The sequence below is a fragment of the Temnothorax americanus genome, unplaced genomic scaffold, assembly GCF_048541705.1.
Source record: "Temnothorax americanus isolate GAGA-0224 unplaced genomic scaffold, ASM4854170v1 Scaffold63, whole genome shotgun sequence".
Taxonomy (NCBI): domain Eukaryota; kingdom Metazoa; phylum Arthropoda; class Insecta; order Hymenoptera; family Formicidae; genus Temnothorax; species Temnothorax americanus.
This window is the reverse complement of record NW_027509778.1, coordinates 235,726-262,447: the sequence shown is the minus strand read 5'-3', so window position 1 is coordinate 262,447 and position 26,722 is coordinate 235,726. Positions and strand designations below refer to the sequence as shown.

General features: G+C 35.5%; 1 protein-coding gene and 1 long non-coding RNA gene across 2 annotated transcripts; both read right to left on the bottom strand.

Moving 5' to 3' along the window:
* Positions 1 to 359: 359 nt before the first annotated feature.
* LOC143905510 (uncharacterized) lies at positions 360 to 4,061 on the bottom strand. The gene is made up of 2 exons (XR_013259218.1): positions 1,879 to 4,061; positions 360 to 1,107 (listed from the first exon to the last, which is right to left on the bottom strand). It is a non-coding gene; the product is annotated as an uncharacterized LOC143905510 (long non-coding RNA).
* Positions 4,062 to 11,383: 7,322 nt separating this feature from the next.
* On the bottom strand, positions 11,384 to 22,259 carry LOC143905511 (uncharacterized). The gene is made up of 6 exons (XM_077420967.1): positions 21,657 to 22,259; positions 19,158 to 19,288; positions 18,950 to 19,098; positions 18,449 to 18,508; positions 12,230 to 12,392; positions 11,384 to 11,950 (listed from the first exon to the last, which is right to left on the bottom strand). Exons 1-6 carry the CDS (start codon positions 22,096 to 22,098, stop codon positions 11,813 to 11,815), a joined length of 1,083 nt encoding a protein of 360 aa, XP_077277093.1. The 5' UTR covers positions 22,099 to 22,259; the 3' UTR covers positions 11,384 to 11,812.
* Between the last annotated feature and the right edge of the window lie 4,463 nt (positions 22,260 to 26,722).

Sequence of the window (26,722 nt, the reverse complement as noted above, 5' to 3'; positions counted from 1 at the left end):
CGACACTCGCGTTAGTATGCTATCGAGGTTATTTTGAATAAATAGAAGAAATAGAAGCGAAAATATCTGTTGAACATTACAAAGGAAGATTAATGAAAAAAAAAGTATTAAAGAAAAGACATAAAGCTTTAGCGGCAATGTCTGAACTATATATATATATATATCTAATCTTCATATGCGCAGTGTTGCAAGATTTTTACAGGTTAGCTGTCGTATGCGTCCACCGCTATGAGAAATTGTGTACTTTGTGTAACAATTGCTTCAAAACTAAATAGATAAGGGTCTTGTACTTTTGTAAGAATATTTTTACAAGTCTCTTTTATCATCTCTTTGTTTTTCATTAAAATCCTATGAGTAGTTTGATCGCTACAATTACAAACGTGATATAGGAAGCCGTTTTCGTCCTACGATACATGTAAAAAGTGCTAAGTTTGATTTCCATTATTTCAACTTTGGTATAGTCAAGCTTTTTCTACTTGCACGTGTGTGTAGAGCGTGTTTACATTAATATGCTGTTCAAATTTTAAAAAATTCCTATGAAAATGGGTTTTGTGACACAACTACCTTAAGAAATGCGTTTATTCCAAGCTCGTAAAACAGAACGCGTGCGGATTCCAAAAATCCGCCAGACCAAAAATCAATAAATCCATCAACAAACTCCCGTTGTCAAGGAGCGCGCTTCACAGCTTTCCGCGACTTCTCTACTCAGTGTCCAGCACGGGCGTAACATTGTCCCCCTCTTCTTAAGTTGTCGTCCCGACAACTAGAGGAAAGTTGCAAGCAGTTTCTTTCTCTTAGATTTCCGGGAACTTGAAACGCTTCCTGCTCTACCTCGAGCTACGCTGCGAGTTAACGAGCTTCGTTTCCTCCCTCAATCCAAAAACGCTTCTTTCCACGTGTGAACCTCTTCAACGTCGGCTTTCCTTCTGCTACCAGCGCTGTCCTCTTGAGAGTCTTTGGACTGGAGGGGGAAGCTTTCGTGGACCCTGCGTCTCGCAAGACTCCCCAGTCCCCGCCTTGGCATTTGCCCTAAGTCCCAAAAGGCGGTCTTCTTTCAGCTAATATCTTCGCCTGATGTTGTTTGGCATCATCTTCCCGGAGAAGTAGCTGAAAGTAACAACAAAAGAAAAATATCTTTTTCTTAAAAACCTAAAAACTAATTAAATGAATTGAAATTTTTCGGGCTCCGCGCTCCGAATAAAAATCGTGATTCGAAAGAAATTACCTCTCATAAAAAATAGCTAATCTATCTAAATGAACGACTTTGTTCTTATGCCGTTTAGACCTACGAATGCAATAAACTACATAATTTATTTTGTTAACGACTTCCAAGGGACCTTCCCAATTACTTTGTAACTTAGGAGTTTTTCCTATTTTTCTTCGAGGATTAAATAACCAGACTTTTTGCCCAGGCTTATAGCATAATTGTCTATCCTTCCGATCATAAAGCGCTTTGGCTTTTTGAGACTTAATTTCCATACGTTGACATACAATGTTATGAATAAAATCCATTTTTCCTTTCAAGTGACGGAAATATTCTCTTTCCGAAGGAATAGTCTCAGAACCAGGAGGATGTCCGCGAAGTAGATCCAAGGGTAATCTTAACTCCCGACCTAAATGCAATTCAGAAGGAGTGAAACCAGTAGTTTCATGTTTAGAAGACCTATACGCCAACAACCCTAATGGAATCCAACGATCCCAATCTCGTTGATTTTCAGCAACAAACTTTGCCAGATAATTTAACAACGTCTGATGTTGACGTTCCACCTGACCATTGGATTGAGGGTGAAATAGAGTAGTTATTGTTTTTTTAATTCCCAGCCGCCGCTCCTGGCGCAGCTTTTGAAGCTCCAAGTAGACAGCTTCAAAAGCACCCACCTCTGCCTCCGTCGCCCCCGCATCCTGCGGATGGGTCGCGCCCGCCTCCGTTGTTGCCGACGCCACGGCCTGCGAACGGGTCCTCGGCGGGGTGTGCGTGGTCGTCATCCTGTTCGGGATACTGCGTTCGTCGCCTCGTATTCCGGACGAGCTCCCAAAATGTTACGCTCGTCGAGTAAGCTCGCCGCCGTAACACTATCGCGCACGTATTTCGCGGAACTCGCAAAAGGAAAGAGAACTCAAAAGAACTTAAGAAATGCGTTTATTCCAAGCTCGTAAAACAGAACGTGTACGGATTCCAAAAATCCACCAGACCGAAAATCAATAAATCCATCAACAAACTCCCGTTGTCAAAGAGCGCGCTTCACAGCTTTCCGCGACTTCTCTACTCAGTGTCCAGCACGGGCGTAACAATATGATATTATAATATTGTTGATGTATATATATATTACAATTATATATACACTATTTTATTGATATTGTAATATTAATATTATACGAATACTTTGTTGTTCAGGCGGGTGCCCTACTTACCATAAGTCTGAATATTAACGCTAGAATTCATCGTTTTATTGAGTAAGTCTTTTTACCAGACATCAATTTTATTCCGTCTTTTTATTTCCTTAGTTGAGATTGTCAAGATGAATACAAATAGTTTTTCCAGAGTTTCAATAGAGTGTTCACTAACTCTTCAAAGTCAAACTTTTTTGTGGAAAAATATGTCGTACAATACAACTTCAATTATAAAATACAATACAATTATAAAACTTCTGAATAACGATTATATATACTTACTAATAAAATTATTAAATATGAAGATTTAGAGTAAAAATTACTGTTGATTCACATCAATGAAACTGACGATTAAATTAGTTTAGTATAATTAAATATTAAATATTAACAAAACAAAGATGATTATCATATTCAATCATTAACAAAGCAATTTATGTGATCCGAAAAAATTATAATAGTCTGAATCATCGAAAGTTTTAAAAAAAAAATTGTCCGTGAAGAGTTATGTCCGTAAATGCTAAAACTGCTCTTTAATGATAGCCAATACACATCACGATATTCACTGCTGTCGTCATCAGCGTTAAACTTGGGTCTTCGATAAAAAAGAAATAAATAATCAGTGAAGTAATTAAGGTTAATTAACTAAGGGCCACTGACCCTAATATAACGACCCTAATAATAACGCAATTGACGCGATTCTTTCGGCTACGATCGTAAAAACTACGATAGCGTATTAATCACAATACAATATACTCATTTCGGCGAGTGCGACGCCCGAGAGACGTGCGAATCCTTGCGAGCACCCTGTAGACGTGTGCTACATTTTCCGGGGGCCCGCGACCCCGTAGCAACGTCATGGAAGTCAATTAGAGTTTCCGAAGGATCGCCTCGGGCGCGAGGCCATATCGCGAGAGGTTCGCCTGGATAATTACACGTTGCGTCGATATTGCATTACGTGCGTGCTCATCGCGTATGCGCATGCACGCGACTTCTCGTCGTGGCCGTGGTCACATCGTATCGGCAAGTGGCGATAAATTCACCTCACTTATAATATGGCGATAATTTTTATTCGCCACTCTGTCGACGATTCATTATCATAATTAATTACACGGCCACAGCGTAAAAGTGAGGCGGTTCACGAGAGGCGGATTAAAAGACGCGATGCATTCGAGTCTTATAAACGACCTGATTTCAATTTCAGATTTTCTAAAATTATCTTTCTCTGGAGAGAGTCACGTTATATAAAAATAATGCATGCCCGTTTTCGTGCAATTAAAAATATCGCGGAATTTCGTGAGCGATTTATTCAAGTTTATGTGTTGTGAAACTTGAGTAAAAATTGGAAGCATATTGAAGAATATCGAGGGAAAAATCCATATGGTATTCGCTCAAAAGAATTGAAAAGTCTCGCGTGACTTCGCAGTCACGGTCGCCTCCCTCGCCGATCACCGCCAATTCGTCCAATTTGCGTAATTAGTCACGTATGCGCAACATATCGAGACTATTCTTTCGCTTTATTGACACTGATACTCAATCGACGACGCAAGCGGCATATTAGAAAGCACATCGTCAGGTATTGTGATCGATTAATATCATTTGTTAACAAATAGTGCTACCAATATTGCAATTTTTTTAGACATGGATCACATTATACGACGATATGCAGTAAAATAGGCAAAAATGATATTATATTATACAATTAGAGTCGATTCATATCAAAAAGAGAAGGGAGGAAAACCTCTGAAGGATTAACAGACGCTTATCACTCTAATTAAATCAGACAATCAACAGACCAACGTAATTACAACTAGACATCTGATTTCGATTATTTTACCGCGTCGAGAGAGATCGTATCTTGCCCTCATGTGTGTTTTACTATTCTAATTGAAAGCAGGAAAGATTTCGAAAGGAGAAGATAAAGACTTGTAAAGATTTTTTTCCGGAAATTAATAAATAAATTATAAATTGTAAAATTTTATCTTTGAAGTCAAAAACTCTGCGATTCCATTCTATATTATTTTTAACTGCTGTTTATATAAAATATATTTAAAAGCTAGAAGTAAAAGTTTCTTCATCTCTATATACTACATGATATTTAAAATTACAAAATTTGGAAGCTATATATTGTTTCCTTCGGAACCAATGACGGACACTCTAGAATTCGTTTATATTATTTTTAATTGCTGGACAAAGTAAACTTGCTGGACTTCGAAGTAAATAACATAATTAAAGAACCAAGTAAACTAGGTCGCACACTGGAAGTGTATAGAAAAGGGGGCCTGGCTCGCTCGGTTTGTAGGGCACCTCGATATAAGGGCGTTATTACGGCAGCGCCTCATTACATCTAGAGTACTTAAAGATCGCGATGATGAGAATGACCTTATAAGGGATGTTTAAAGTCACCGCCGCGGCCGTCGCAGCATCACCGCTGCGGCTTTCACCAATCTCGTCGAATTAGATTGCGACCCGCCCTAATCCCGCTTCTAATCAACCGCGCGTGGCGAATTGACCGCATGATCGATCCCTCAATCGCGAAAGGAAAGCGGCATCGTTGCGATGACTTACAAGCGCGACGTCTTTGAGGGTTAATGAGCCTGAAGGACCTCAAAATGAGATCCTTCTTCGGGTCTCAAGAATTTTATATTCGTGAATCTGTGAAATTGCTACTTTACAGACCGATATAAATATGAAATAATTTTTACCTATTTCTTCCATCTTTTTTATTTTTATCATTTTTACGCTCTTATCATTATTTAATAATTTTTTCATTGTTGAAATTTGATGACATAATAAGTTTTACTTACAATTAGTCTAGGCGACTGTTTAAGAGTTGTGCACACAAGCCTGTTAACCTTCTGAAGGTAAGACGGAGGTGTGGCACACCCCGTCTTACAACAATGATCTCCATTATAGATGGAAGATTGCGCGAAAAGAGCAACGCAAAGGTCGATATGAACGAATCGCGAAATGCAGAAGAAACAAGTTATCGTTAGAAAAAAATCACGAATAATCATAGGTGGTAATTTTACCACTTTTTAAATTTGTTAGAGAATTTTACAAAGATTACAATAATTCAAAATTATATCTAAATGCGACAAAAAATTTAGCTTTTCTATTCCGCGAAAAGAAATTTATTTCCAGAAAAGTAAACGATGATCTAAAATTATTCCAAATCATTTTTTCTTTTATCACTAATATATGTTTTTCCTCTCTTACATAAACGATTTTTAAAAATCGTTAAAGAATTTTACCATGAAATTGACAATAATTTGAAATTATTTAAAGACGAAAGATCTATTTCATAAAAAAAATGTTTATTTTATATAGCCTGTTTATTTTAAGCGCAATATTATTTATTTCCTGACAATGTCTCGAAATAGCCGCTTCGTCGTTCGCATCACGTAAGACGTAAGAGAATACTCATCGAAGTCTATGGATTCTCGGTTCCTCAGTACTTGAGAATCCACGAGATCGTCGAGATCTTTCCCTATGTTCGAGAAACGTTCTTAAATTTAACGTTACTTTCTTCTCAGCCTATATACTTTGCCTAGCATGTACGTACGAAAAGCTATAATTCTAAGAATAACGTGGCGGCTGCACAGCACGTTAAGGATATGATTCCGATTCCCGAGGTTACCATAGTAACGAGAATGTAAATGAAGGCTTCCTTTAAGGCTCCTGGTCCCTGAGCCGAGAACTCTGCGTTGACGGTGGCGCCGTACCGTCGCGGCAGAAATAAGAACTTTCTCCTCTCACTCTCTCCAATGGAGAATTCTGTCTTGTGACATGTTGACAACCTCATTTTAAGTTGCGGTATATTTTTTTATTATTCGCTCTGTACTTGTGCTCTAACGTTTAACGTATTCGTGAAACTCGTGAAATTGACCGGATGGTAAGATTTGCAAGAAATGTATATGTGGAAGGAACATTCACCACTCCTTTCGATAGTCGGAAAACGGCTTGTTTTCCGTATGTTTAGGCTTCGTTTTATGGCTGTTTGTTTATTGTCGAGGGAAAAGGATAGTATCCGGTCAATTTTTGAAGTGTGCTGAAACGATCTGTCGTGATTTTTTATTGAAATGTCTTTTTATTTCGGAAAATACCGCAACTTAAAATTAGGTGTTTTCCTCGCCTCGATAGTAAGAATCCAATATGGCCGCGGTGACTACCCAGGAGCCTTAATTCTTTCCCATTTTTTTATAATGCGATACAATAATACTCAAAGCGGTCGAGGGCCGCGCGACGAAAAAATACGTAGATTAATTTTCGATGAAGAGAGGTCAACGCGTGCATTTAGCTAAAATGTGGCTGTTTTGATCTTCGTCTCGATCATCGAATCAAAATTAGAGCCGAAGAGTTCCATTTAGCTCTAAATGCGCGCGAAAATGCAAACCTTTACCCGAAGAAGTTAATGAGATATAATGATATATTATATATATTATATATAGGGTGACCACACATATACTAACGAAAAATATTTTATTGGCAATTTTTTTTTTAATTAAAATCTATTTCTTTCCTGCAACAATTTAATCTCTAATTTCAATTAAAATATTTTGAATTTAAATAATTCTAAAAATTTTGGTAAAAAATATTAATAAATAAGATGCTCCATTAATCTTAAACTTTAATTCGTTAAAGTCGCAGGTGATGCTGAAGAAATCTGTTTTAAATTCGGAAAATCTGTCATTAAGATAGTTTTCGGTAATGCGGAGACACCCTGTATGCGCGTCGGCCTACCCAGTACAAAAACAGATCGTTATGATATTTTATTATACCACGGATTATTGTGTTATGTGAATAATTACATTTTATGTTGTTAACGAAGTCGTAATATATGTATAAATATACATTTTTCTCTCTCCATATGTAAAGATACACAAATCCTCAGTCCTATATTACTCGTACCCAAGCGTGGTGACTTCTCTTCATATACATGTGTTGCGCACGTGGATTATACACATTGTATATGGGACCTACAGTTTAACGCCGATTCCGAACGGCTATATTTTTATTTAGAGAAGTTCTCTTGGCAAGACAATAATCTCGGTGATTTGCCATTGCCTTCCGAGAGGAGAACGTATTTTTCTAGCTCTACCGGGAATCGAACCCGGGACCTTTAGCTCAATAGACCAGTGCGCTGTCTATTAGGCCACGCTCTCGTCCTCGAGATACACCGACACATACATGAAGGCTCGTTTTCAAACTTTATATAAGACCCGTTGTGTTTTATAATTTAGTAATAACACGATTGTTCAAGTTTCTCTCCTAATTTCAGCGATCGTTGAGTGATCTACGAGACGATCTACGATTTTTATATCAATAGTAAATTGCTGAGTGCAATATGTGTATAGTGAACGAAATTTTCGTCTATAGACTCGACGAGAATATTTAATTAATATAGATATTAGAGAGAATGACATTTAATAAAACTCCCGTCGAACGAATAAAAAGTGGCGTCGATAATTACGGGACACTATGTATAATCGCGTGGAATTGCAGGCGATTCGAGAAGCAAGGATTGTTCGTTTGTCTAACTTATGGATTAATTATAAATTGATTAATATGGACTCGACTTTGGTATGTAATCGCTCTCTATTCTTGTTAGTTTATCTTTTAACATCTTAGAGAAATGGCGAGAAAATTCTGAAGCACCCTATAAAAGGAGAAAAAACACCCTATATCATCCTTCGGCAGAATATACTCTTCGCTATTGCTCACGAGTGTACAATGATTGAAAAGTTTTGAATGGCGGACCAGCCGGCATAGCAATTTAGAGATTTAGACGCGAAGACGAAAAAATGTACCTATTATTTTTGTACTTAGTTTTAATAAAGGTTTATATGCTTTTTTATAAAAAAAAAAGGAAAAGATACACATGAGACGCCTGATATTTAATCGATTGTATTCGAAATACCTTTGACTATTATACTGAATAATCAAGACAATTAAAAATATCAATACTTTTTCGAGCACTTTGTGCTTTATTTGAATTTTCGTCCATAAATATTTAATTAAATTTTTGAAGCAATTTGGAACATTTTTTTATTACAGAATCCTTATAGTTTTATGTCGAATATAAATTTTTGGGAAGAAACGACTGGATTAATTAAATGAATTGAACAAACGATTGCTAAATATATGATACATTAATTTTTATTCAAAGAATTTCCAATTCAAAGAAATTCCATCAAATATTTTCGAATGTCAGACTGGATATTTTTGGAATACTTTACACAATCTTTACATTTTTACTATATATATTATCACTGATAATATATAGTCAATAGATAATGAACGAAATTGGTTACTATAAATTGGGAGTGCAATTTCACCGTAATGCTCCTCGAGCAATAAACGGTTATATCATCAGTAATTAGCATAATAGCAATCAAGTTCACTCACCGAGCTGCATCAACACCATCAAGATTTTCTGGATCGGTTCGTAGTTCGTATACTCTCCCTGGCATTGTCCATTTCCTCTCCGAAGATCTCCTCGAAACTGGTAACAGCTTGGAGAAACGGATATACATACTCGTGCATGCTAATTGATAAAATAACGATTTTTTACTCACGATTTTTACTCGCTCTTATTTGAGTCTTCTTCATCATCCGTGAAATAGAGGAAACACGAAGCACGATGGTCGCGCGTAATCCCCGATAGCACCAATATCCTATAAATATTCATATAACGTCCATAGGCATTCTGGACATATTATTGGGTGCTGTCTGGGATGGCCGACCAGTGGCGCCACTTGACGGCGGGAGATTCAAACGCGATCAACGATATTCGAATGACTTTAATGTAAAAATCCAATATCTTAATAAGATAATCAGAGATAATCGAAATAATAAATTGTCATAAAATACGCACCCTGCGCAGCTAATTATGGAACAATTTTAACCTGCATGTGCATATATATACCTGGTACGCCATTTGGTCGCACTTTCGTTGCACTTTACCAGGAAGATGAGCTCGAAACGCGCGGAGATTTTGATCGACCTCGAATCAGAGAAAAGAGAACTCGACGCCAAAATTCACGACATCGGCGCACCGCTACGGTAATATTTGACCAATCACAAAATTTGACGCTTTACGAGAGGCACGTTTTTCGCGCGCGAAATATCGAAACAGCCAACCAATCGCAGCGCGATTATTTTATCTAGAAATAAAGTTTGAAATTATGTATGTACACTCTACCGGCAGGAATGCCTGGACATAATACATATATTGTACATATACATATATACATATATATCATATACATATCAAAATGTTCAAACAGTGCCAGAAATATGATCGAAATAATCAATTAATCATAATTACTTGCAAATCGAAGTATACAATTGTGCAATAAAACTGAAATTCAAAACTTAATCGTCATTTTCCGGAAAAAATGTTTCGTACGTAATTATATATAAAATATACTTATATGTTTCCTTTATCTTGTACAATCTCTGTTCGTATTTAAAAAAAAAAAATAAGCATAATTGAAAAATTAAAAAAATTGTTTGCATTGTTTTACAAAATATGAAATTGTGATTAAATTGTACACTATTCTATATATCATCGTATTTACATATAATTATTACATTTATATATAATTATATGTGGAAATTTTTTTTCCTTCAAACTTCACATTTTTGTAAAAAGGAAAAAACAATGCGAAAATTATCCTTTTGATTCTTTTTCTTATTATTTTTCTTGTGTACGAACAGCAATTATACAAGAGAAAGAAGATGTTTATAGACATTTTATTTGTAAGTACATATGTATAAAAAATATTTTCCCGCATTTATTTCAAGTGTTAATAAAAACTGCGTAATACATTCGAAACATTCAAGACCATAAGGTAATATTTAAATTCGATGATTAAGAAAGTTTTTTGTTTGCAGAAAGTGAGATATTTTAACTTTTAGCATTTAAAATAATTTATTTATCAATATGAACAAAAAGGTATTTTGCAGTTGACATTATCGACGAACCACGGTTAATTGTTGTTAATATCGATCAATCACTTTTGTTGCAACGCACGTGCACATACGAGCTTACTTTCGCAGATTCGCGTGTGAATTATTGCGTATTAATGTTACAAGAACATACGTGCACTATGCGTCATCGATAATCCATCCGTAAAACTAGAATAAAAAATATTTCTCGAATTTCGCGCGAATCACTAAATTATCCGCGCACTTAAAAAGTATCCATTCGTGAAATCGAGAATCGCGAGGAACTTTCTCTCATTGTCAGTCCAATATACAGATCAAGTCAATAGAAAGCAAAACTATTAAACACCTCCATCGAAGATAAAAAAAACTGTTCTTTCGACGTTTGTTTTGCTTCCAGTGACTCATTCTGCATTCTGCATAATTTCCGATAAAATCATTCATGATGTGTGGAAAACCATTTCTCATTTACATTATCACAACTTAATTATTTGTAACAAACTTTGTTTAATTATTTGTATGATTTTTATAATAATCTTTCTATCATTTTGCTATAATTTTCTTTAATTAAACAAATATAAAAAAATAAAGGTTTACGATGCGTTTCTCGAGATTCTGATTAGATTTTGGCGGACTGAATATTCCGAATGACTCGCATTAACTAGATTTGCATATAATAGTAAGTGAAAAGTTCCGTTTAATATACAGTGTAAAATATTGTCAGTGGACGGGTCATTCGTCATAAATCGTTGAAGATATTTGCTTTTGGCAGCTCTATCGATTCAGGACACCGGTAATATGCAATTAAATTCCGAGTGTCAAAAGTTATGAATATTTGCAGAGATAAGTGCAAGTGTTTATCGGTATAAATTTAAATCATTTGAATTAAATCGCTCAAATATCAAAATAAAAAAGAACAATTCACGACTGTACATCGTGCAACAGTGAAAATTATAGGGGAACCGTGTCGCAAATCTCTTTTTCGTAACTTTATTATCCAAAATTAAGTTTCTCTCGCGGCACATATAAATAATCAGCTCCGATGTGAGCTCCAAATATATTTTATTGTATTTACAAATCACAATTAATTATAAAAAAATTCCAAAAGGCATTTCATTGTTTGGGAAACAGATCGTCTTGAGTACCCATTCTTTAGTATCGAATATAAAAATCGCATGAGACACTTCGCGTCAAGTATGTCTCGAGAGTGGCCCGGAGAAAGGCGATCCTGCGAGAAGGAAAGCGTGGGAACGGCGTGCAAGAAAAATATATATATTTTTTATATGATAGAAAATAGAATAGTACTTGGACGATCGTGCTCGCGATCGAAGTCTCGATTGAGCGAAGTATCGAATGATTCTTCCGACGGGCACTGATACGAATACGGCATTTGGCCCGCTAAAGCGATTGCAATAGACGAACGCAGTAATAATATAACGCGGTATCAACACTTTGTATTCCGCGATTTCGGGCTCTAAGAGAGCATCTTGTCCTCGGGAATGGTCGGGCTGGTGACCGATGGAGCTGCGGATGAGCGCCTCATTGCCTCGGACTCTCGAAGAGCCTCGTCGAAGCTCTGCGTCGAGCCGGACCTTGAAGGCACGACTTTTGTCTGCGAAAAAAAGAAAAAGATTCAAATCTTTGAATAAAAGATAAAAAAAATTTCATAAATTAGTAATAAAAGAACAACTTCAACATGCAATAAAATTTAAGTTATTTTGTTAATTTATTTAGTTTAAATTATGTACATTTAGTGACATATTGGAAATGGAAAATTTTAAAGCGCACGCGTTTAACATCTAACAAATTATAAAATAGTTAATTGGGGAAAGATTAATTTAATATAAATATTTGATAAAATTAAAAAAAAATCCGATTTAATTTTAGTTACCTTAATGTTCTCGCAGGCGGATCCAACTCTTTCCTCCAACGACCGGAAGCTATCGGAATTACGCATCTGGCCCAGTTTCATGGTAATGCCACTACCAAAGCCACCCAAAATACTAGTCGTCTTTTCAGCCGTGGATTTGAGTACAGATTCTGTCTTTTGGTATCTGATATGACAAAAAAAAACAAATATTTATTATTAAAACAGCAAAAATTTCTTATCTTTATATAGATTATCTTCTAACAATAACTGCGTTAATTAATTTTTAATCGGCACAAAGCTTTTAGACATGAGATTGTAACGATGCGCCCCGAAACGCATCATTCCCGGCAAATGAACGCAATCGCGGCGTCGGGACGCCATACTTCCCGAACGCTCCACCGCTCCATCCCGGCGCGCGCGATTGCCGTCGCGTATACCCCCGCCACGCCAACACGCCGTCGCGGGCGTATATAAACCGAGCAATGTTGCTCAGTTTTAGATTCCACCGTGAGCTAGCAAACCGATCCGACCGATTCTCCGCTACTCACGGATCCCGAAATCCCACAGTCGAACAACCAGGAGGTAGAGTGTTCTCTGCCTCTGCCGAGTGAAGCATCTAGACGGTTGACTCGAACTTCCATACGAACACCTGTGACACCAGAGTGAACCAGGATAAGAGAGTTCTTCTCTTACTTGCCAAGGGTCTTGGCCACCCGGTGCCGCCTCCCGCCTACACAAATCGGTGCGCCAGAAGATAGAGAGTACTTCTCTATCTCCGCTGAGGGTCTTAGCCGCTCGATATCGCGTTCCATCGCGATCCAAACGCCTTAAGGTGCCTTTTCATGCTGACGCTCGACGCTCATTTTCAGCGGCAAGAAGGTCGCATGACCACACGTGACGTCGGCGTCAATTGAAATTCATGAAAAGGAAAACAGCGTCAAAATTTCGGCGTCTTCGCGCTGCTTTGGCTTTGACGCTAAAGCTGAGAAAATCCAGCTTTCTTTGCTTGACGCTAGCGTCAACGCGGAATCACGTAATTTCGCGATACGCTGAAACGAGCGTCCCATGAATTCGCACCTTTACGCGCTCACTGCCGTCGCTATCCAAGCCGCGACCCCGCGTCACCCGCGCCGAAATCGTACATACACCGCACTTCAGCGAGTCCGCGCGCCCGCCGATCCGCGAAACTCCGCGATCTCCGTATATCATCACTTTACCGACGTCCGTAAACTCCGCGATATCTTTACGTCACCGCCCTTGTAACCGCGTCCGCGATCTATTGTACGTACCCAGCGACTCCGATATCTATATATCACCGCCGTTAAAAACCGCATCCGCAATCTTCCCCACATATCCATCGACTCCGCGATCACTGTATGCCGCCGCTATCGTAGCAGCGACCGCGATCTTGTGTACAGATCCACGGGATCCACCGCTCCCGCGAGCATCTCTATGTATTCACGCATAAGGGTGCGAATTCATGGGACGCTCGTTTCAGCGTATCGCGAGATCACGTGATTTCGATCTGACGCTAGCGTCAAGCAAAGAAAGCTGGATTTTCTCAACTTTAAGCGTCAAAGCCAAAGCAGCACGAAGACGCCGAAATTTTGACGCTGTTTTCCTTTTCATGAATTTCAATTGACGCCGGCGTCACGTGTGGTCATGCGACCTTCTTGCCGCTGAAAATGAGCGTCGAGCGTCAGCATGAAAAGGCACCTTAATTGAATAAACCTTATTTTGTTTTGTTATATTTTTTTCCCGACTGCTGCCAACTTTCGGTTGGCAGAGACAAGGGAGTATGCGTTTCACGGAGGCCGAATCTTTGTTACCTTAGTTCTCGATAACTACAACATACTTTGATATGTGCTTCCGTATATAAGTTTCTTATTGATCAAGCAGGGTTTAAAGCGTATAATTATCATTAATCGTTGTGTTAATAAAAAAGCAAAAAAACGATATATTACATTTATATGTTCTCTTATTGGCTATCAACTGAGTTACAGAGAAAATTGATTAATCAATGACATGCATCCACATGGGGAATTTTAGTGAGATTTTAGTTGCCTCTATGGGCTTCGGCAGAACGTATAGCTTTTCTATTCATCGCAGCACGCTCATTGGATATCGCGCGGCGTGCACGATGTTATCGCGCGCGTTGGCTGCTCTATTGCTCACATGTCATATTTGGCCGGTAGTTAGAGGTTAAGTTTGTTTATACAAGTTTAATCTTTACAAAATTAAATAAAAATATAATAAAAAGTGTGATAAACAGTAATACACTGCCTAATACAAGTTTGTTTATTGAATCATTTCCTCGGAAATACCATGTGGTATCAGGTATCTTATATGTGTGTATACATACAGGGTGTCAAGTAATAATTAAGCGGATCACTGCTCGTGATGGGCAGTTAGAGCGGGTAAAACTGAATCAAAAAGTCTTACTGTTTTGTAAGTATTTCAATAATTAATAATAAAATAATTAATAAAGATACGCGAATCAAGATGCGTTTGTGCGATTCGACGAGGAGCAGTCGAATGTTTACGTTGCTATTAGGCCGCGACGAGACATTGGGAGGAACGCTAATGTTTATAACAAAAATTATTAACTATACATAAGTGACACTCATTGTCATTATTGTTTATAAAGCACTCCTCTTTCATAATATTTCGCTATGCACATAGTAACGTAAACGTCGGGCTGCTCCTTCTCGGCAAATCGTGTGGATGCACACTGATTAATTCTCTCATCTTTATTAATTAATTTCTCATTAATTATTAAGAAACTTACAGTACGACAAAAGACGTTTAATTTGATTCAGTTTAAATCGCTCTTCCTGTCCACGAGAAGTGGTCCGCTTTTTATTACCTAATACCCTATATATACATAGTTATATATAATTGTAAATTTATTATATATATAAATAAAAATCATTAAAAATGTTAAAAAATAGAGAAAATTACTTAAGTCATAATTAATCTCATACTATTGTGTATAAGATTTAGATTATGCCTAGTACCTATATTTTCAACTATTTATATGTATATTATAAAATGTTTCTGCATAGCATAAAAATATATGTATTACTTTTAAAAGTATAAAATAAATAAATAATTAAAATCTCGCAACAGCAGCAAAAAGATAAATAAACAAAAATTATAATAATATAAAATAAATAAAAACCTAAAAATTAATTAGTAAAAGGATAAAGAATTTTACTTTATATACCCCAAGGGGCCTTAAAGGGCGTTTTGATGGGACGTACCCAACCCTAACCTCCAATTCATCCACTACCTTACTGTTTCCTCCTTTGGACCATGGGTTTAACGTCTCTTCCGAAAGACGGAGCCCAGTTTTTTCCGCATCTTGCACGGAGGGGCGCGGTTTTTCGGAAAAAAACTTTTCCATGTTACATGGCTCTAGTGGACTCGAACCTGGTTCCTCAGATTACGAGTCTGGCGCTCTACCACTAGACCACACCGCCGCCAAAATTAATTAGTAAAAAACAGATTTAAAAAACTAAAAATTAAAAACTTAAAAAATTTAATAAAAAGGCAGAAAACAAATTAACAAAAATTGTTTTAAAAAAAAACTCGACTGCTGCCTAACCAGGTTAAATTAAATGCAGAAAATAAAAATTAATAAATAAAAACAAACTTATAAAAAAATTAAATTTAATAACTAAAATTTAAAATAAAATTTAAAAACAAAATTAAAAACAAAAAATTATACAAAAACAAATTTAACCAAAAACAAAAACAAAAAATAAAAAAAAATTAAAAACTTATAAAAAAATTTAAAAACAAAAACTTGTAATAAATAAATTTAATTAAAAAAAATTAAAAAAAAAACAATTTAAATAAAAATTAGAAACAAAAAATTAAACAATAAAAAAATTGTTAAAAAAAAAAATCTCCCGACTGCTGCCTAACTAGGTTAAATTAAATGCAGAAAATAAAAATTAAAAAAATTTAATAACTGCAATTTAAAAAAGGTAAAAACAAAATTTAAAATTGTTAAAAACAAGAACTTATATACAAAAATTTAAGAACAATAACTTATACAAAAATTTAACCAAAAACAGGTTTAATTATTTGGTAATAAAAATGTATATATATATATATAATACACATATAATAATAAGTATAAAATACAAAATTAACTTCTAAAAAAATTTAAAATAATATTAATTATAAAATATTTATATATTATATATTTATATATTATATATTATATATTTATATAATAATTACCATATTTTATTAATACAATTGACACACTATTAGAAAATATTATCTAATAACAAATATGATTGAAAATATATACAAATACTTGATTACTTACTACAATATATTCTTCTTATTATTATATTAGGCATTACAGATATAATTATTAATTGCATATTTAAAAGAGCAGTCAGGAGACGCCACGCCAAGTGTTTCTCAATCACGTTTTAGATGTCAAAGAAAATTCTGTATTTAAGTTGTTTAACTGCGTACAAAAAAAGAGAAGCAAAAATATATGTTGAAATATTAAGTATAAAATTTGGCGTGGCGTCTTCCGACTGCTCTTTTAAAATATGCAATTAATAATTATATCTGTAATGCCTAATATAATAATAAGAAGAATGAATTGTAGTAAGTAATCAAGTATTTGTATATATTTTCAATCATATTTGTTATTAGATAATATTTTCTAATAGTGTGTCAATTGTATTAATAATATAGTAATTATTATATAAATATATATAATATATAATATATAAATATATAATATATAAATATTTTATAATTAATATTATTTTAAATTTTGAGAAGTTAATTTTGTATTTTATACTTATTATTATATGTGTATTATATATATATATATATATATATATATATATATATATATATACATTTTTATTACCAAATAATTAAACCTGTTTTTGGTTAAATTTTTGTATATGTTATTGTTTTTAAATTTTTTTATATAAGTTCGTTTTTAACAATTTTAAATTTTGTTTTTACCTTTTTTAAATTGCAGTTATTAAATTTTTTTAATTTTTATTTTCTGCATTTAATTTAACCTAGTTAGGCAGCAGTCGGGAGTTTTTTTTTTAACAATTTTTTTTAACCGAGTCTTGTGTCTTCCTCCGCGCCTACTCCGAACCCTGACCAGCCGCGAGCTAAATCCGCGCTTCGGAAGCTAGGTTGTTTTAAGATAAAGTAAGTGTTTGTTGTGTTAAACTTTGTTTTGGTTTCAAGCAAATATAATAATATTCTGTTAGTATAATAGCGATATTCGGATAGTGTTGATAGTTAAAATTATGAAAATTAATATACCAACTAATACAAATTGTCGCCAAAGCATTTGCCAAATTTTGTATTCGCTCGAGAATGAATATACTGCCAAAGTTTGAAGACCTATTTCAGAAGCACTCTATATAGATATATTAGCTGTATAAATTAATTCAATGCCTTTACATTTGGTGCCTTATAATTCCGTTTTAAGATGAAATATTTTCGCATTCTTTTGCAATTTGCAAATGTGAACTTCTACGTTTTCAGAACACCAAATAACTTAGAGAACTTAAACGACAAAACCCAAACATTAACAAATACGATGGTGTTCGAAAAGCAGCATTTAAAGCACTGCATATTTTTCGCATTTTAATTAAAAAGAATGCCGTTGAAGTCGCGAAAATGATTTAGTCTGTTCTGGATAAAGGTCATATGACCTATAAAATGTGCAAAAAGTGATTTCAGAATTTTCAAAATCACTAACGAGTCATTTTGCAACATGATAATGCTCGGTCATGCCGCAAAGGGGACGAAAGATGTCATCTATGCTTCGGACTAGGAAATTCTCCCTCATCTCGGATTATTTAACAAACTTAGCTCCGTCGGATTATCATCTGTTGTGGTCGCTTCAACATAACCTGGTTGATACACATTTCAAGACAGTGGAAGAGGTCCGAAAAAATCTTGAAGACTTTATCGATTCAAAACCGCCAAGTTTCTTCTGCGAGGATTTCTATTTGTCAGCTGCCCGACAAATGGAGCAAAATTATAAAAAATAACAGAAATTATTTCAAACATTAAACTTATATTTGATATTTTTTCAATAACTTTTCACTTTTGTGAAAAAAGGCATCGAATTAATTTACACACTCATCATAAATATTTATCGTTAATACGATGCAGAATACCGTTACGAAATGAATCGCGGCGAGGGAAAAATAAGACACTGTGCGTACTTACAAACTGTTCGCGGAGATAGTCCTGGTTAAACGACCAAATGTCTCGCCAACGTTCTGATAACTGAATGACAACCCAACCAAAAGTGAAAAAAATCATTGCTTCTACGTGTATCTAAAGAGTAGTGGAGTATCAACATAAAAAGAATGATCACCGTCGTTGCTTCGTGGAAATAAACACGAACAGACAAAAAATATGAAAAAAATGAAAATAAAAATTAGTAAAGAAATAAGATTTGAAAAACGCGGTTCATTTCTTAAAGACCGTTAAATATTTTCGTAACTTTCTGCCATACAATATTTCGCGAGTTTAAAGATATTTTGTTTGAAGTATTTTGTGGCGCAGTGGTGCTGTTATGGTTTACTCATCCACACTTCTTTTTTATATATGAAATATAGTAGAGTGCATAGAGCATGTATAGCATGTGTATGTGTATATATGTACAGAGTATATGCACAGACAAAAGAGCATGCGAAGAAATCAAACAAATAGCAGGATACATACACATTACTCTCTTTAACGTTCTTGAGCCCCTGATTGACATCGTCGGTAAGCTCCTTCCAAACGCTAATGCCAAGCTTCCTTTTCAGATCCTGGGAAACCTTGATCTTGTTAGCGAGAACGTGTCTCAGAGTCTGTATCTCTTCTTCAACCTAAAATCGATTTAAATTATTTTCCTTCCTCGGAATTTTCCTGAGTCTCCAAAATTTACCTTTGCTAATTGGGCGCTCCATTCGGCCCTTTGTTGTTCTTGCTCCTCCAAGGAGAGTCCTTGAAGTTCGTTCGCCATGTTATCCGACGATGGCGACAAAGAGGCGGCCGAGTGAAGCGAGGCATCTTCTCCTGAAACAAAAAAGAAGAAAATTAGTCTTAAGGTATACGATACCATGACGGTCACGCTGACTGCTCGGGAGGATCAGTTTTCTCGTTAGCAAGTTGCGATTTAATACATTATAGGATTATTATGTTACATATGGAAAGGTAACATTAACAAGATACACGAGGATACATAATTCTACCAAAATTATAATAATTCTCTGTAAAACAAGTAGATAAAATAAAAAAATTATTATACCATCTGAATTAAAAATTAAAATTAAAAATAAAAGTTAGATCCCAAGACTAGAAATTAACATTAAAAATTAAGGTCGAATACAGACATGACATCAGAAAGATATCTTATCTAACTCTGATTTGATACAGAGCAAATAAAATTTATTACATGTGTCTTCGCTTGCACACAATGCAAACACGAAAATAGAAATGTGATCAACTGTGATTTATCAATTAATTCTCAGGAAGCAATTGCTTAAAATTTCTAACAAGCAATTTCGATTGTTCCGCTGATTTCGTCAGATTGCGAAGGAAATGCGCCGAGTTCTGCAGTTTCAACAGAGCGAAACATCGTCCTAGAAAAATTAAAAATGTGTTTCCACACGTCGCTCGATAGTGATTCCACGATCCTTTTTCATGTACTTTCACGTGTCGAAAAGAAATAAATCGGCATCAAGAAGTTGCTAGACGTAACCGCATAATTTCTCACGTGAAAGTACACAATTATTATGCTAGAAATTAAATATTTAAGGAGATCATAAAGCCGTCTGTAATACCGCCAATTGTACTTTCCTCCTAACTTTTTATTGGCTTTATGGATTTGAAAAAATCTTGCACAGAATTAAAGTATGTGCTCTACTCTGTGAACAACTACCGATTTTGTAAAAAAATAAGTAAATAAAGCAGTAAAAAAATCCACTTTTAACAATATTTGCTTCGTACAAAAATTCTACAACTTGATGTTACAAAATGAGGCTGCAGGGCCATTCAGTAGACATCAAGGAATATCATACCGCGTTTGTAGAATTAGGCTGAGACTCCAAACAAAAAAGTTATTTGGAAAGTACGATTATGTGAATTTGATGACATCGGACCAGCAATATTGGGCGCGTTCAGCAGACACAACTGTTGAGTTCGTCTTATCAACACTCTGCATTGATTGGTTGATTCTAAAAGTAAGAGCCAATCACGTTCGACTGCTACTGAGCGGCTCGGTCTGCTGAACGCGACCATTGCGTGTAGCGAGAGATGGCGCAGCAATCGGACAAGGATAGATGCATTTCGTTAGACAAGGGCAGATATAGGCCGGTAATATAGAAAACAAATTAGAACGGAATTAAAAGTGTTGATATTATTGACATCGAGGGATCCTATAGTGACAGTAGTTACCGACATTTCTTAATTAGAAGAAATCTTTGAATTGGCTTTACAGAATTGCAAAATTTTTGTCTAGAATTAAAGTACGCACAAAAATCTATTTCCCGATACACGATTTTATATCAGAAACAAAAAAAAATTAAAAATTTGGGCACATACAGCTGTCACCTAACGACAATATTTGCTTAAACAAAAATACTGCAGTTTATATGTACAAAATAATACACAAGGGAAGTAGAGACAACATTTAGAAACAATTTCGTGTAAATAGAACTCGAAATAGAACTAAGATTCACACAAAGCCTAGAAAAAAAGATTTTTACTAACGCAGCTTTATTGATGCAAAAGCACATGCAGGTTGACAAAATGAACAGTATTGCGTGTAACAAGAATTTAAGCATTTGCAAATCTACGAAAATGTATAGACTCCTAAATTCAAAAAGTTAGAAGTCAAAAACCGAATAAAGAATTCAAAACTTTAAGATCGTGCTTTTGTGATTAAAATATTTTTGTAATATTCAACAATTTTGAAAAGTTTAAGTTCATGTAAATTCAATCAAATATAAAGTAACAATGTACAATATTCAGTCAATTATTATAATTCTTGTACTCTAATTTGCCAAAATTAGATTTCAGCATATTTAATGATTCACAGTTTTTCAATATTTAACGCTTTAATATCGATATTTTTGAGAACTCTAAACATCGTTGTCAAATGATTTAAACCTGATAACCTTTCTAATTAATTATAAAATAGCATTTTTTCGTTTATTTTCATCTTACCACTCAATTCAAAATTCTTTCACTTTTAATTGTTGTAACTTTTCAAACATTAAGTTTATGTCATTGATACTTTCAAGACATTTCATCGAATTACTCCCGAATGGATAATTTGATAGTTGCCCTGATTCATAAATTTAGCGAAATCCGTAACAATTTCTTTACTGTAAATTAATAGTGTAAAAGCGGTGAAGCGATTTCTCTTCTCTTCTCTCAGCACCTTTTATCAGCTCGAAAAACTTCTTATAATTCTGACTGTTGCTGATCTTAGCAAAGTAAGGTTTGGAGAAGTCCTGGAAGATCACGCGGATCGATCGCTTTTTCATCTTGCAGCTGTCACGTGACTCTCCCTGAAGCAACTCCGTCTCGACGGACAGGTTGCCGTCGTCCACGACGATCTCGTCGATCTCTCCGTTCGAGTCGCGCCAGCAATGAACTACCAATTCGTCTACCTCTTCGTCGCCCAGTTCGTCGATATCGTCAAAACTCGGCGTAGTTGTCAGCTTCAAGTAATATGCATCCTCCTCGTACTCCAACGACTCGAACTCGCGTTCATTCTCGCTTGGGCAATTCTCTTCGCTATGTTCCTGGCAGACTTTCCTGCGCGATTGGTTGGTTCTTGGATCTACAGATTGTTTAGGATTCGCCATATTGTTTTTCATGGTCTTTCCTCAGGAGACATATGAAAGCTTGCTCCAAAATTCGACTCCAAAATCTTGGTCCAAGAAGAATACGTGTCACAAAGTTTGAACAAGTGTTGAAGAAGATAAGCTTCAGAGTACTTCAGTATTGATCTTCATGATCTTCTTCAAAAGAAACTTCTCCAAATTTTCCAAAATTCAAAAAATTTATTAATTCAAAAAAAATATCAGAAAATTTGTTGAAAAAGCTTCAAAATAGAAATAATAATTAATAGATTAAAGATCTCTTTATAAGTCGTCGTCGTCGTAGTAGTCGTAGTAGTAAGCGGGGGGTTCTACTTGAGCCCCCAATGACACCTAGATCCTAAGATCCTTTGTACCTCCCGCTCTTTCTTTGCTAGGTGTTTTGGGGCCAGCCCTTAGCCTAGTACCAGGTTTATCAGGTCTGTCACCCTAGCACTTTTCCAAAATCCTAGTGTCTTTAGGTACTTTAGTCCTAAGCTTTTGGGGGTCTTAATTAATTGCTTATGATGGCACCGTTTCTGCGCACGAACCCCACTCGTGCGGCGGGGCGCAGTCTAAAATATACTGGTGGAAAAAATTCCCGTGTTCAGGTGGACTCGAACCCGGTACCTCGGGGTTATGAGTCTGGCGCTTTTCCACTAGACCACACTGCGCCCCTATCTCTTTATAATATATAATTCTTCTTTTTAATAATGCATGTCAGCAAGCCAGTTCGAGAGATCTTGCTTCCTCTTCAAAATCTTGCTTCAAAATTGTCACTGCAAAGTCATTTTTCCAAATCTTGCTCCACTATTATCCAATAATTGCTTTAGAAATATATTTTGTACATAGGAACGCACGAGTTGCGAGATTTTGAGATCTCAATATTGTACTGACCACAATTTAAACACAACCAAGATTGAAGATAAAGAAGTAACGATTAAAAATTACAGAAACATGTCTTTTCTCAATCTCAGCGGAAACTGAAAGATTAACGTTTATCACAATCAATTTATCACATTTAATCGCTCACATCTCACTAACAATAAGAACGAGCAAATTACTCAGAATTCAAGAGCAATAACTTAAGAGTTTGTGCGATCAACTTTTCTTCCAATAGAATCGATTACCAGATCTACATCGCGATGCATGATTTACTTAACGATTATGCAATCCATGCACTCGTAATGGTTCGGCAAAACGCGACCACGTGCACCGACGCGTGCAGACACGACTAACAACTGTATGCCTTGAGAACGATGCCGACGTTGCCGATCGTGAGGACACTACCATGTTTCTGAGAAATCGAGACGCTGTTCTCGCTCTACTTTAGCAGAAAACAAAGAGTGAGAGGGCAAGAGGAAGGGACAAGAGAGAAGAGGGAGAAGCAGAAGAAAGGAAAGGAGGGAATGGACAGGTGGCCTTGATTCTCCATCGAGAAATGGAACTTAATATTGTAATTCTATGGTTTGGAAATCTACGATTAAGTAAAAGAAGAAGAAGAAATAGCGAAATTCGAATGACAGCTTTTAAACGGATCTATCATATATATAAACTGTGCAAAAGAAGAAATATATATTATTATATTATAATTATTTATTTATTTATTTAGAGAAATGGCAATATCAATCATTGTCGCTTGATTTTAGTTACGTCCTCCTTTAGTTGCAGTTTAGTTACCGTACTTTCTCTACGGTAAGTATGTATTCACGTGCGGCTGTACTCAGCGAGATTTGTTTGAAACTTAGCACGCTAATTAAGAGACTCTCGCTAATTCTTGCTAATGTCTTACGCCCAATCTTGCTCTCTACGGGGTGTCTTGAAATTACCTCGATACATATGGCATTTGCGATTTAATCCTCTGGCTGTGCGCGTTTCCGTTCGTTCTATTTAAGTTATAGCGGCAGGCATAAAACAGAAAAAGTAGGCTAAAGATAGTCGTAAAGAGAAATAGAAAAAGAGAAAAAACTATGCCCGATTCGGCGCTCTGATTGGTTCATCGACCTCCTCGGCGGAGTGCTCCGCTTGTTTTTGCGATCGATGATGAAAGCGCGGAAGCGTGGCGAAGATGTATAATAAAAGTTCCTGGAACTTTACGGAAACCTTCGGCAAACTGGTTTATCGATCCAACGGCGGATTCTTGTCCATATTTAGCGATATGTGTTTATCGTTAAAAACGGCGGTCTGAATTGGATTTAACTCAGACATCAGATTAAAATAGGAAATATAAGAGTTTTGAGAAATTAATTTGTAACTTTAACACCGATTTATCAAACGTTTAATTTAAAATGTTCTTCTTTTTAACACCTTCAGTTAAACTCTTCCTATTTATGTATTTATCTTTATTTTTTATTATTTTAAACTAGAAAAACTTTAAGTAAGGTGCTTATTTTCAGTCGCTTACCGTCTTCATCTTTAATAGTTTAATTTCATATCTTTCCCTGTAGACTATAAATACTCCACCCTACGACTCGCCAAGATATTTCGACGTTATAATATAAAAAATTTTTTAAAATAAAAATATTTTATTTTTATATAATTTTCAAAAATAAAACTTATCCGGCCCCCCGATCATTACAAAAATTTTAATATGACCCTTTTGACAAAAAAAAGGAAACCCTGTAAATTACCGACTCTAAAAAATTATGAGCAATACATATTTCTCATGCATCTAAAGTTTAGAAAAAAGTGTTTTTTCAGGATATAAGATTCGTACAAAAAGCATTTTTTTAGAATATAAGATTTCGTACGAATCTTATTAAGAATATTGTCAAAGGACATGAGTTGAGTTAACATAAGTTTGATTCTCTCAGATAAATAAATTAAAAACAAAGTGTAGAAAATTGACCTTCGTCGGTGCAACTGCACCCGCATTACAATCTATTCGTGTCAATTGCCTCAGGCATTGCTTCTTCTCTCTTCTATTCCTACAAAAATCTCACAAAAATCATCATGCAGAATTTCTACTATCACAATATCACGACTAGCGTTTATTTTATTTTAAAGGTATCAGTTTTATCTAACAATAAATAATACGTTTTCAATGTTTGGAAACCGCCGAGTTCGATAAAAGTTTACTTATCGACGAAAGTTTATTTCCGAAATTACTTCATGATTATCTTTATTCCAAGAATAGGACGTTAACAAATGCAACACAAAAAGTGCGACAAATATCGACTTGACAGGAATTTGCGGCGAGTCGCCGGTAAAACACATACATATGTGCGCGTAAACACACACACACACACACACACACACACACACACACACACACACACACACACAGAGGCAGGAGCGAGTTCACAAGGTCGTTGCTGGAAACGTCAAGATAGCGGGTGGCGCATAACCGCAGGTTAGAATTCGATCGAATTTCGCGTTCATCGCCGCATCCTTAAACCGGCTTTTCTCGGCTAGTTTTCGTGCGAAAATTAACGGGTCGCGCTTACTTAATCGTAAGCGGAATAATTTCTCGATCGAGTCGGAGAGGATGACGAAGTCGATGATCTCACCTGTTGGTATGTTGCTCATCTCGATGATCTCGCGGCGCGAAGTTTGGAGAAAAATAACGACTTTCGTTGACCGTGCGGAAAAGATCGGCGTGTCCCAGCGTCACAGATCAATTCACCAGGACGCGAAAAGTAACATACGTTCTCCGATACCGTAGAGAGATCGATCAGTTCCGTCACGACGGTGAACTAGCTGAGCGCCGGCGGCCATATTGAAAACGCGGCTGCCAGTGGCGCAGTGGCGCTGTGTAGCGAGTGTTCGGCAAAACGTTAGGCGATTCGGCGGAGAAATTTGATGATATATAGCCTAATTCTAATATATATATATATATATATATATATATTAATTGCTATAAATGACACTGTGTTACCACGTTTACGCGAGCGTTATTTCTATAGTAACTTACGATAATTCCTTCGCGTAAACGGGATTTTGTAGTAATTTACGATAATTTATTATGAAACAAGTGAATTATCGTAAGTTACTATATAGAAGTAACGCTCGCGTAAACGTAGTAGTACATATCTTATTTTGATATAGATAGGAATATAAAAATATAAAATTTATATGAATTAAAGATTTTATTTATATATACGCTACAGATGTGCGAACTATTCAAATGCGAATAAAATCGAGTGAGATTTGACTCGATTCGAATTTCTATAATTCGAATCTGAACTATTCGAAAATTTTGAATCTGGATGGATTGAATACGAATCATATACATTGTCAATTTTATAAAATCATATTTCCCGTTAATAAGCAAAGTATGATCATGTTAATATTAGGTGCATTCAATACCTATTATAACAACCGCGCCGCTCATTAAACGGCTAAATTAGCAATCAAAAAGTTTATTTCTAATTTTTGACATGCTCAGTATAGTCACAGGGCAAATTGTAAGTATTATATAAATTTGGATATGCATAAAAAAATAGTAAGCTATATGGATAATAAAATAAACTATATTTTTTAATTTTAATTTCCATATGTATGTATAACTGGATAATGTTTATTGGATATTACATAAGAATATTTTAATAGTTTATTTATATGATTTTTCTCCTAATTGTTTCAGTTACTGCGACATTAAATAAAGTATATTTTACTAGCGCGAGACACTATCGTGTCTCTT